Source organism: Panthera onca, chromosome E3, assembly GCF_046562875.1.
Source record: "Panthera onca isolate mPanOnc1 chromosome E3, mPanOnc1 haplotype 2, whole genome shotgun sequence".
NCBI lineage: Eukaryota > Metazoa > Chordata > Mammalia > Carnivora > Felidae > Panthera > Panthera onca.
In genome coordinates this window covers 38,807,528-38,819,552 of record NC_138354.1, presented here as the reverse complement: position 1 = coordinate 38,819,552, position 12,025 = coordinate 38,807,528, and the positions used below count along the sequence as shown (strand labels likewise).

The window sequence follows — 12,025 nt, the reverse complement described above, 5'->3', positions numbered from 1 at the left end:
CAGATGCCCCCTCAGCCGAGTGCTACGAGAACCTCGCCAGGAACGGACTAGTCACAAGTGAGGGCCCGCTTGCCAGGCTGCGGTCACTGCTCTTCCTGCACCCGATGCAGGTGTACCCGCTGGCCGGCATGACCTCTCTAACTCACGGTTTCTGCAACCGTGACCTGGGGCCCTAGTGGTGCCCCCGCAAAAGACTACACGGGCCACACAGGAAAGGCTCCGTACAGTCCCGGGGGAGAATCTGCTCTCGGGAACAGGAGCCGCTGCTACAATCGGGACGGGAGCAGAGAAACGGAGCCACCTCGGCGCAGAGGGATTCCACAGCGACCTCTCCACAAGAGGGTCACCTGCACACCAGCACGTCAGATCTCTCCTGGCTCTGGGGTTGTTCTCTGCCTCCTCTAGCTCAGATGCAGCGCGCTTGGGGTCTCCCCTGTCACGGCCACCAAGGGAGGGCACGTCTCCCCCCAACACATGGCCCCCCGGGCCCAGTCCCGCGGCAGGGCCGCTCTCTGCTCTCCGCCCCTTTGAAGTCGCCGGGGCCCCTCGGGGGTCAAGGTGAGCGCGCAGAGGGGGCTGCTCTCCCGCAGGCGCCCGCCCTGCCCCTTCCTCGGTGGCTTACCTGATGAGCGCGCTCTCTTGGAGGAGCTCCCGACTGAGGTTCAGGGGGACGTCCTCACTGTCCACCACGCCTGAGGGAGACACAGGCCCATCAGGACCGTCCCCAGGCCCGCGCTCCGCCCGGCCCTCACTGCACACTCCTCCGCCTCCCTGCCAGGCCTCCCCTTCCCCCTCCCAGCCTGACACCGAGTCCAACCAGGCTTGTGTGACAACGAACTGGCGAAGGACAGCGTGGGGAGACTCACTGGGGCACCAAATGCCGGCCCCTCCGAGTCCTGCTGATGCCCCAGAGCTCGTGCACACAGCGCAAGTCGTGGCAACGTGACCAGAAGAAAGCTGGTGAGGCCAGGGGGCCTCTGCTGGGGGAACAGTTGCTGAGATTTCAGGATCTGTTTGACACTCTAAAGACCACTTCTGGATTTTGTGTTCACAGCCCTAAGTATACTGTGGACATCCTGCACGTCGTGTGCTAAGGTGATACGAAGGTTTAGGTGCTGAATTCTTTTTAAAACTATAATCTCGCTCGGGGAGCCTGGGTGGCTCAGTGAGTTAAGCGTCTGACTTCAGCTCAGGTCTCGACCTCACAGTTCATGAGTTCGAGCCCCACATCGGGCTCTGTGCTGACAGCCCAGAGCCTGGAACCAGCTTCAGATTCTGTCTCCCTTTCTCTCTGCCCCTTGCCCATTCTCACTCCGTCTCTCTCTCTCTCTCTCTCTCTCTCAAAAATGAACATTAGGGGCGCCTGGGTGGCTCAGTCGGTTAAGCGTCCGACTTCAGCTCAGGTCATGATCTCGCGGTCCGTGAGTTCGAGCCCCACGTCGGGCTCTGGGCTGATGGCTCAGAGCCTGGAGCCTGCTTCCGATTCTGTGTCTCCCTCTCTCTCTGCCCCTCCCCTGTTCATGCTCTGTCTCTCTCTGTCTCAAAAATAAATAAACGTTAAAAAAAAAAAATTTAAAGAAAAAAACAAAAATGAACATTAAACCTGAAACTCATGGGGTGCCTGGATGGCTCAGTTAGTTAAGTGTTCGACTCGTTTTCAGCTCTAGTCATGATCTCAAAGTTGTGAGATCAAGCCTCACATCGGGGTACACTGGGCATGGAGCCTTCTCGGGATTCTCTTTCTCTCTGCCCCTCCCCTGCTCATGCTGTCTCTCAAAATAAACTTTAAAGAAAAAGGGGAGGGGGTGCCCGGGTGGCTCAGGTCACGATCTCACAGTCTGTGACTTTGAGCCCCAGATGACTCTGTGCTGACAGCTTGGAGCCTGGAGCCTGCTTTGGATTCTATGTCTGTCTCCCCCACCCCACCCCCCCCCACCCCCCCACCCCCCCGCACTCTCCAAAAACTAAACATTAAAAAACTAAACAAAGCACAATAAAAAACACCTGAAACAAGAATTCAAATTAAACGTGTTCTGTCACTCTGCCCCACCTCAACCACAACATGGTGGTTGCAGACGGGAAGAAGCTTCCTGGGTGGAGCTAAGCAGCTTCCCACGGCCGCCCTGGGTCTGCCCAGCTACCCCAGCCTGCCGTCGTGGCTGCCCCCCGCGACCCGGTGCTCAGGGCAGACGAGCGCTCTCTGCCGAGGTCGGCACCCCAGGCCACACGCGGGGAGCCGCTCGGTCCCGGGGCTGCGGGGCCTCGACTCACACGACGGACACGGGCATCAGCGCTGTACCTCGAACGAAGCGCAGCCACTTGGGCAGGATGTCGGTGGCCTTGGTCTGGATGAGGACCTTGCGGCTGTACAGCGCAATGCTGGAGCCCATCTCCCGGCTCACGTCAAACATGGATGGTTTCTGGGGACAAGGAAACAGCAGTGTTAGGGACCCACGAGGAGGCAGAACCTACGATGTCATGTGGGAGCACGAAGGACAACTCAGAGCCACCCCTTCTTAAGGAGGCCTGTGCCAGGAGCTGTGGCGGGACACGTGGTGACTCAGAGGAAGAGCCTAGGGAGGACCTCGACGGGCCCTCGGCAGGGGGAGCAGGGCACGGGACTTCCGTGGGCAGCCGCTGCCCCCCACCCGTTCCCCCTGAAGGACATAAAAAGCAACAACCAGCATGTCCCTGTGAACAGAGCCAACGTGCTAGGGGTCAGGGGCCAGCAAACAATAGCCACAGACCAAACCCAGCTCAACACCTGGTTTGTGCAGCCCCAGAGCAGCTTTTCCGTTTTTAAATGGTTGAGAATGAAAGCAGAACGAGACTATCTCATGATGTGTGAAAAATACACAAAATCCGAACTGTAGGGTCCTATCAAGTTTCCTGGAACACAGCCGGGCTCGCGAGCGGTTCCTGGGGGCAGCGCTCCAGGCCACGCGGGGCCTGTGAAGCCCAAACTAGTCACAACCATCTGCCGACCTCTGCTCTAAAGCAGCATTTTGGGACCTGCATCCCACACGCACACCATGCTGGGATCCTGCTAATATGGAGGCTCCATTCAGGAGGTGCTGGCGGGGCTGAGATCTACACTCCCCAAAACCCCAGGACATGCTGGGGCTGCTGGGGCTGCTGGTCTGCGGAACTCAGCACCGAGTCTCACAGTGCTTTCCCGAGTGGGTAGCCCTGGGACCTATGGGGGCTGCCATCAAAAACACCAGGAACTTCTTCCAACCCCCGAGCAGGTCTCCCTGTTTATAGGATTCATCAGAGCCTTCACCAGGCTACTGCGAGCCAGGGGGTTTAAGGGCCAAGCGCAAGCACAGAGTGCCCACCAAGTCATCAGAGCGCCATGGCGCCCCTGCCCTGCGGGCCTCCCCCGGGCCCCTCGCCCAACGGTTCTGTTCCACCAAGACAGCATGTGCAACACCCCTCTCCCGCGCTCATCCATCCGGAGGCGGGGGCTCTGCTTTTACTCTGATGCTGCCAAGTTAGTTTTTGTGATGCCTGTGATCTGTCCCCTTCAGGGAAAGTGCCAGCGCTGCTGAGAAATGCGGTCACCTTGGGCGGTGCCCCCCACCCCAGGGAGCAGCAGACAAGCACTCGCAGCGCTGCCCCGAACTCGCGGGCCTCACCATTTCCGGCACATAGAAGATGCTGCGGATGTTGAGAGGCGCGTCCGTCCTGTAGTGCAGGGTGTAGCGGGGCCTGTCGTGGGCCTGAGCGACATAGCGGTAGAACTCCTCGTGCTGCCACTCGCCCACGTCCTTGGGGTCCATCATCCAGACCGCCTGGAAGTGGACAGTCACAGGGATGCGGCGTCTAAGATACAGCCTCCCAACGACCACACAGAGCTGGGCCGCTGGAGCCTGTGGGCCCAGGACGAGCCAAGAACCAGCCCCGTGGGACAGACAGTGTGGGGAGGGGGGCTGTCCCACAAAGACACACAAAAGGTTCTAGAACGAGTGTCCCCTCCCCGCTACAGGGTGTCAGGAAGGGCCAGCCCGGAGGACGTGCACGGGCCTGCAGGACGTCACAAACAGATTGAGTAAATGGACAAAGAAATGTGGCCTGGTCGTGGAACCAGAACTTGGCCGTAAAAAGGAAGGGAGCACCAACACAGGCTCACACGGATGAACCTGGAACCATCGTGATGAGGAGCCAGACACATAAGGCCACAGTGTTTGATTCCACACTGACGTGAAGTTTCCAGAACAGGCACACGAGTGGTTGTTGGGGGCTATGGGAGGGGAGATAGGGAGTCACTGCTAATGCAGGCAGGCTCCTTTTTGGGGCGAGAATGTTCTAAAACGGGACTGCGGCGATGGTGAGCGCACCAAGGACCAATGAACTGCACAGTGTGAGCTATACCCAGGGCACGAGGACGGGGCACAGAAGGGTGGGGATCTCGCCTTCCGCAAGGGACCCCACTGCTGGGACAAGGCCACCCAGTCCCACCTCGGTCCCTCTGGACCTGAAATGTACCAACCTGTCCCCAGAGCCTCCCCTGAGCCCTTCATGCAGCCCAGGGTCTCACCTGCAAGGTATTAATGCGCCTGCCGTTCAGGTACAAGGGGAAGCTGACAAAGTTACTGTATTTTGTCACTACATCTGGAAGAGACAAACAGGTGAAACAACAATGAACATAGGGAGCTTCTGGACGCAAAAGCTGTGGAAGTGGATGCAGGGGTGACAGCACGCCGGAGGACTCAGTGTGGCCGTCTCACAGGTGGAAAGCCAGGTCACGGCAGGGACACTGTCCTGCCTGCGCAAAGTGAGCAGAACCGCAAGGAAGCAGATAGATGTCTTGAGGCCCAGGCCACTGTGAGACGCCCACACCTTCTTGGCGGCACGAACAGAGTTCACGGGAAGCGCTCGGCACCTCTGATGAGCTGTCGGTCACACACGACGACAAGACCACCGCACAGAAGCCCCCGCTCTGGGTTTCGGTGAGGGGTGAGGGACGCATCTTCCACACGGGCGGAGCACGACCACCGAGGGTGCAAGACGGAACAAAAGCTGACCGCGCCAGTGGGCCTGGCTTCTGGTCCCGCACGGAGCCACGGGGGCTCTGTCCCAGGCGGGCCCGGGCCGCCAATCCCGGAAGTGCCCTAAGCCCGCCGCGCACGCATCACGGTGGCCCAGACTCCCACTCACCTCGAACCCGGGCCTCGCTGGCGAACTCCGTGCTGTCTGACTTGAGGTGGATGATGATTTTGGTCCCAGTTCTCACTCCCGAGGCTTCAGCGATTTCAAACACCCCGGAGCTAAGACGTGGGAAAGGGAAAGCCAATCGCACAAAGCAAATTGTCCTCCACCTGGGACCGTCGTTGCCCAGAAAGACAAGCTTGGGTGCCACCGTTTCTGAGCCCATCGTGTCTCCTCCAGGGAGAGGGGCTGCCGGGGTGGGGTGTGGGATGTGGGGCTGGGGCGTGGGGCTCTCCCGATCACAGGCGCCCCCTCGTGGTGTTTAGGGTCACCCGAAGTGACCCCGCTGCTGCCATGCGACACTGGGTGGAAAGGGCGGATGCACGGAGACGCGTGTGAACTCCCGGTTTCTGAACCTCTGGCAGAGGCCAGGCGGAGAAACCGTTTTCCGAGTACAAAAGGAGGGGATGCGCCCCCAAAAGGTGCCCTGTCCCTATCCTGGCCCACTTCCTCTGAACATCGCCTTGGTGGGAGGCACACAGGAGCCTCAGCTGTGACTCAGGGGGATGGGCTGGGCTCCCATCGGGAGAGCAGGATCCGGAAACAAAGATCTGGGGCTACTGAAGTACACGTTTCCGGGGGCACCTGGGTGGCTCAGTCGGTTAAGCCTCCAACTCGGGCTCAGGTCACGATCTCACGGTTCGTGAGTTCGAGCCCCACGTCAGGCTCTGTGCTGACAGCTCAGAGCCTGAAGCCTGCTTCGGATTCTGTGTCTCCCTCTCTGCCCTTCCCTAGCTTGTATTCTCTCTCTGTGGCTCAAAAGTCAATAAACATTTAAAAAAAAAAATGAAGCACACGCTTCCGTTTGGCCAAGATGCCGTTCTCCTCCAACAGTCTCGAGGTTCTCCTGGACCACCTCCAGCTAACGGCCCCCGTGCGGGCCGGCGAACAAGCAAGCATCTAAGAGGCAGCTCCTGGGGCCTGAGCGGCACAGGAGGGGTGGGCAGGCCCGGGAGCCAAACCCGGGAGTCCGAGGTGAGAAGCACTCAGGAACGGGCTCCTGCAACGACCAAGTCCAGCAAGGCCGGCTGGTCCCGAGGCCAAGCTGGTGACAGGCCGCCCTCTGAAACCACACACCACAGGGGACACCCACATGCCACGGGCCATCTGCAAGGGAAGGAGGAACCAGCTCCCCAAAGCCTGAGGTTTGGGCTTCATAAAAAAGCCCACGAAGGCCCACTGGCATTTTGGTAAGAGACCCTAACTTCCCAAGTGAAGTGATAACACTTTAGCTGTGTGCCTAAGTGCACCTCAGTGCACGCGCCTGGGGCGGCCCCGTGTGTGACGTGAGGCCTGCTCTCCCTTACTCACCCATCTGAGAGCCACTGGTAACCAGGGCTGCCCGGGTCCGCGGAGCGGGAATACACCTCCACTCTGTCAGCCACCATGAAAGCCGAGTAGAAACCCACTCCAAACTGGCCGATGATCTTGCTGCTGGCCTCCGCCTGGTTCTGCAGCGCCTCCAGAAAGGCCTGTGGTGGCGAAGGCTGGTCAGAGGGAGGGTGCCCCCTCCCCAGAGAGAACAGACGTTTGCGACACCCTGTGTCCTTTCCGGACTGCAGGCAGAGGTCACACTTAATCCTCAACGCAATCACACCGAGTGGTTGTTCACCCCAGGTCACACACCGTGCGGGAGTGTGGGAAGTGACGGCTGAGGGACCCCAGATGGGCTGTGGGACGCTGAGTCCGTGTCTAACTCAGAACCACAGGCCTGCCTGTCGGCTGCGGGCCACACTCCTCGGGTGCAGGGGCGGCGGTGGTCTGAGCGAGTGGAGCACAGAGAGCAGTGGCCCCTGGAGTTCGGGACGTGGGGAGACGCCTAAACGCGCCTTCCGCGTGTCTCCCAGATTCTAAGCTTCACGCGGAAACAGTACACACCAAATACAGATTTTGATACAGTACCAGAAGGCACTAGATTTTTAGAGCTCATGTTATCACCGTTCCTAAGATTAAAAATAAAGTACAACCGGGGCGCCTAGGCGGCTCAGCCAGTTGAGCGTCTGCCTTCCACTTGGGTCATGATCTCACGGTCTGTGGGTTCGAGCCCCATGTCGGCCTCTGGGCTGACGGCTCAGAGCCTGGAGCCTGCTTCGGATTCTGTGTCTCCCTCTCTCTCTGCCCCGTCCCCGCTCACACTGTTTCTGTTTCTCTCTTTCAAAAATAAACACTGAAAGTAAAGTAAAACGCACACATTCATCACCAGAATCACGTCTGTGGAGGAAGTGTTCCACGATGGCTGCGGACCACATTTGGCTGTCGAACACTTGAAATGGAGCTACTGCACCCGAGGAGTGAAGTTTTACATCACGTTTAATTGAAATCCAAACAACCATGTGTAGCCAGTGGCTGCCGTATGTGAGGGCACAGACTTTCCTTGACAGGGACAGACGTAACCCAAGATGTAATGCGGACCGGGGCGGGGGGGGGGTGGTTGGCGAGTAACGGTTATGGTAACGTTTCTTAAAAGTAGAATTTCTGCAAATCACCTTGGACCAACAATTAAACTATTTCAAGCAGTTTCGTAAAGGACTATTTTAGGCACCACTTAGGCCCACAAGACACACAAAAAGCATTTAGTCGCCAAGGAGAAGTACACAGGCAGCTGACGGCCACCTCACCCTGGTCCCACGGGGCTGGCAGAGGCCCCGTGACCGCCCGCCCGCCTGTCCCCACAGAGGGGCCGTGAAGGGCCGCCTGCCCACAGACGGGACTACTGTGAACAGTGCTGACAGGCAGGAGAGGAAGGACGCCACCTCTGCCGGGCCTTCTGCCTCGAGCTGAGGGAGCTCAAGCAATCACTGAGCAAGAATTTGGAGAAAAGCAGGAGGCACAACGGTGCTTTCCAGACTCCGACAGACAGGCTTTGAGCCTGGGGTCAGCCGATTTCTAGCTACGGGCAAAGTACTTATTTTCCACCTCTTCATCTACAAAAAAGAGAAACCACCTCAAAGGTCCCCGTGATGGCAAGGAAATCACATCCTAGCGTTCCCACAGCGCCAGCACAGAGCTCACACCCGAGAACATTCCTGCTGAAGCTGGCGTCCTACCCTCTCTGGTCGGAGCTGCCTGGAGGAAAGACCCCGGAGCCCTGAGAGGGGCAGCGGCTGCAGCACCCAAGGATGGGGCCATGGGGGCTTACCTTTGACCCCGACCTGGCAATCGTTCCCAGGTTGGACACCAGCTCCTCCTGTGTCATCCCGATGCCAGTGTCCTGAGGAGAGAGGCACGCTAAGCTCCGGGCTACCAGCACGTGGGGAGCTGGGAAAGACACGGGCAGACAGCCCCAGGGGCAAGAAGCATCAATTATAGCTGCCAGTGAGGACCCAGAGAAGTCACACCCCACACGTCATCGGAGAGATTAAATCTAGTCACACGGGCCAGGCCACACTAGAACACTCCCCACTAGCAGACACACACAGACCAAAGAGACAGAGTCCAGAAACACAGCTGCACAGACTGTGGTACTTGATTTTTAACAAAGGTTCCAAGATAATTCGGTGGGGGAAAGGAAAGCAGACAGCGCTGAAACCAGGCAGCCACGTGCACTCGACCCTGGCCCTCCCCTTACACCACACCCCAAACAGACTGCAGACCCAGAGCAGGAGCGAAGACTGCAGAACTTCTAGAAAAAAACACAGGGGAAAATCTCTGACCGTGGAAGAGGCAGAGATTTCTGAGGTTACCGAAAGGACAAAACAGGGAACGAAAAGGTGATAAACTGGACTTCATTACAATTTGCTTTACAAAAGTCACCTGTAAGAAAACAAAAAGGCAAGCCACAGAATGGGAAAAGGGTGTCTGCAAAGCATGTATCTGATATGGAGCTTCTATCCAGAATATATGAAGAACTCTTACAACTCAACAGAAAAAAACAACTTGACTAAAATCGAACCAAAAATCTGGACACAGGAATATACAGAAATGGCAAAGAGACACGAGAAGATGCTCAGCATTAACCCTCAATCATCAGGGAAATGCAAATTAACCACAATGAGACTCACAGCTCATCCACTATGACGGCTAAAATTTAAAAGGCTGACAAGAGCAGGTGTCGGCAGGGATGTGTGGAAGCTAGACTTCCCCTGGACATACGCCCCTAATACAAATGCAAACCAGGAGACCACTTCGGGAAAGTCAAAGTTAAACACACACTCACCCAGCAGACCCACTCCGACACACTCACCCAAGAGACGTGAAAACATGTGTCCACAGCAGCTTTACCTCTAACACCCCCAAAATGGAAACGACCCAAGTGCCCATCGAGTGGTGAGGGGGGAATGAGCCGTGATACGGGCACGGAGCAGAATACTTCTCCGGGTAAAACCAAACAAGCTACTGCTACGTGCTGCACTATGGATGCGTCTCAAAGCATTACACTAAGTGAAAGAGGGGAGACTCAACCTCTGTTCATATGGAATTCTAGAAAACACAAAGCCACAGGGACAGAGAGCAGATCAGCGGTTGACAGGGACCACCGGGAAGGGAGAAGGAAATCTGGGGGGAGGAACTCATGATGGAACCGTGGTTCCATGAGTGTGTACACTTGAACCTGGTGAACTTTACCGTATGTGAGCCTTTCCTCGAGAAAGCTTCTTTAAACAACAGCAGCAAAGTAGGCGCACACACGTGGAACGGAGGCAGTGAGTGAGCAAGAAAGCCCAAGACGCGTGCTCCAGCACAGTCCTGAGCGGCCACACCAAGCTCACTGGGTGGAGGCAGGAAGTCCCCGTCGGACACGTCCGCTCGGACCCCACGGGAGCGCGTCCTTCGGCCTCGCAGACACACCTCCCGCACTTCCAGCCATCACCCCAGGACCCTGAAAGCAGCCGTCTCGGCAATATTACGTCCCTCACGCCCTCTGTCTGATAAGCCCCCCACTTTTGCTTTTCTTTCTGACCTGAACATATTCAAAAGGCCACAAGAACCAAAAGTATTACCTCATCTAAAGCAAGACTGTTAATCCAAATGGCAGGCTGCAATTAAAAATAGTACCACAGGGGGCGCCAGGGGGCTCACTCGGTTGGGCGTGGGGGCTTCTGATTTCAGCTCAGATCATGAGCTCAGGGTCGTCGTTGGGTTCTGAGCTGAGCATGGAGCCTGCCTGGGATTCTTTCTCTCCCTCTGCCCCTCTCTGTCTCACACACACGTTGTGTCTCTCTCTCTCTCTCTCTCTCTCTCAAAAGAAAAAATAGTACCACAGAATACATAACAACACAGGGGAACTTGCATTACAAGAGAAAAAGCACAGTTAAAAATGTAAAAAGTACACGGGGCGCCTGGGTGGCTCAGTCGGCTGAGTGGCCGACTTCGGCTCAGGTCATGATCTCGCGGTCCGGGAGTTCGAGCCCCGCGTCGGGCTCTGTGCTGACAGCTCAGAGCCTGGAGCCCGTTTCAGATTCTGTGTCTCCCTCTCTCTGACCCTCCCCCGTTCATGCTCTGTCTCTCTCTGTCTCAAAAATAAACGTTAAAAAAAAAAAAAAAAATTAAAAATGTAAAAAGTACATAGAAAATACATGTATGGTTTAAAAATGTTTTGGGGTGCCTGGGTGGCTTAGTCGGTTAAGTGGCTGACTTCAGCTCAGGTCATGATCTCGCGGTCCGTGAGTTCAAGCCCCGTGTCGGGCTCTGTGCTGACAGCTCAGAGCCTGGAGCCTGTTTCAGATTCTGTGTCTCCCTCTCTCTGACCCTCCCCCGTTCATGCTCTGTCTCTCTCTGTCTCAAAAATAAATAAACGTTAAAAAAAATTAAAAAAAAAAAAAATAATAAAAAAAAATAAAAATGTTTAGATATGTAAGTAAATGCAGACCCCAAAAACCTAAATTGATATACGCTAAAATGGTAACAGTGGTTAGCCTCGAATGATGGGGTGATTTGAAATTTGCTTCTGTTTGGCTTATCCGCGTCTCCCCCATTTTCTACACTGAATGAGCGTTATTTTTACACTACATGAAAATAAGAGTTAACGATGAAGACAGTCGGCGCATCACTTGGAGCCTAGGGGCGTGACAAAAAGGCAGGACCTGCGCGCACGACAAGCATCAGGACGCCTCGGAGGGTACCTGGATTGTGATGGTGCCTTTCTCAGCGTCCGTCTGTAAGTGAATCTCCATTTCTGGCAGCGTTTGGCCTTCAGACACCAGCTTGTGCCGCAGCTTTTCCAAGGCGTCACTCGCGTTGGAGATCAGCTCCCGTATAAACACCTGCGGACACGGAGGGACGATGCCAGCGCCGCAGAAGCGGTGCGGCGTGCGGACCCCCCAGTGTTCTCGGACACAACTCACTGTCCTCGGGGGCAGGTCACAAAATGATGTAAGGCCCTGACAGCCCTGAGGAGGAAACTCTGACCCTCAAAATCAAGCCCGAAGTCAAGCATCAATCTGTTTCGTCAGCTCAAATTTTAAGAGCCCCGGGTGAGCACTTCTTACTTGACTCCTGACCAGGGATGTCCAAATACCTATCCCCCACCCTGGGTTTCTTCTGACCCTTGAAGAAGGACCCATGGCTTTAAGGAGGGCCGAGCATGTGCGGGGAGGAAGGAGCCCCAGGGCCCAACCACCTGTGTCCAGAAAGCACCTTTACCTCAAACAGCACTTCCACCTACACAGACACACCTCTGGGTGCCACGGGGCTACCTGAATACGGTGCGTGACAGAACAAGGCTCGAAAGTATTCCCTAAAAAGTCCCTTTTAACTTTGGAGTATCGTGCTCAAAGTTCCCCTTTGCATTGCAGCAATAACGAGCCAGCAGTGGACCGTTTCTCCTCTCCCACACTGCCTGTCACCCCTCACTCCGCTTCATCTCCCTGCCCCCCTC

General features: G+C 56.3%; 1 protein-coding gene across 1 annotated transcript in view; it reads right to left on the bottom strand.

Annotated features, from left to right (window-relative positions):
* The window catches only part of TRAP1 (TNF receptor associated protein 1), a 45,330-nt gene that overhangs the window by 12,167 nt on the left and 21,138 nt on the right, over positions 1-12,025 (bottom strand). The window contains exons 4-11 of the mRNA XM_078440153.1: positions 11,271-11,411; positions 8,351-8,422; positions 6,523-6,683; positions 5,161-5,270; positions 4,541-4,614; positions 3,639-3,794; positions 2,300-2,420; positions 623-692 (exon numbers count right to left, since the gene is read on the bottom strand). Coding sequence (XP_078296279.1) covers positions 623-692; positions 2,300-2,420; positions 3,639-3,794; positions 4,541-4,614; positions 5,161-5,270; positions 6,523-6,683; positions 8,351-8,422; positions 11,271-11,411 — 905 coding nt within the window. The remainder of the gene's footprint in view (positions 1-622; positions 693-2,299; positions 2,421-3,638; positions 3,795-4,540; positions 4,615-5,160; positions 5,271-6,522; positions 6,684-8,350; positions 8,423-11,270; positions 11,412-12,025) is intronic.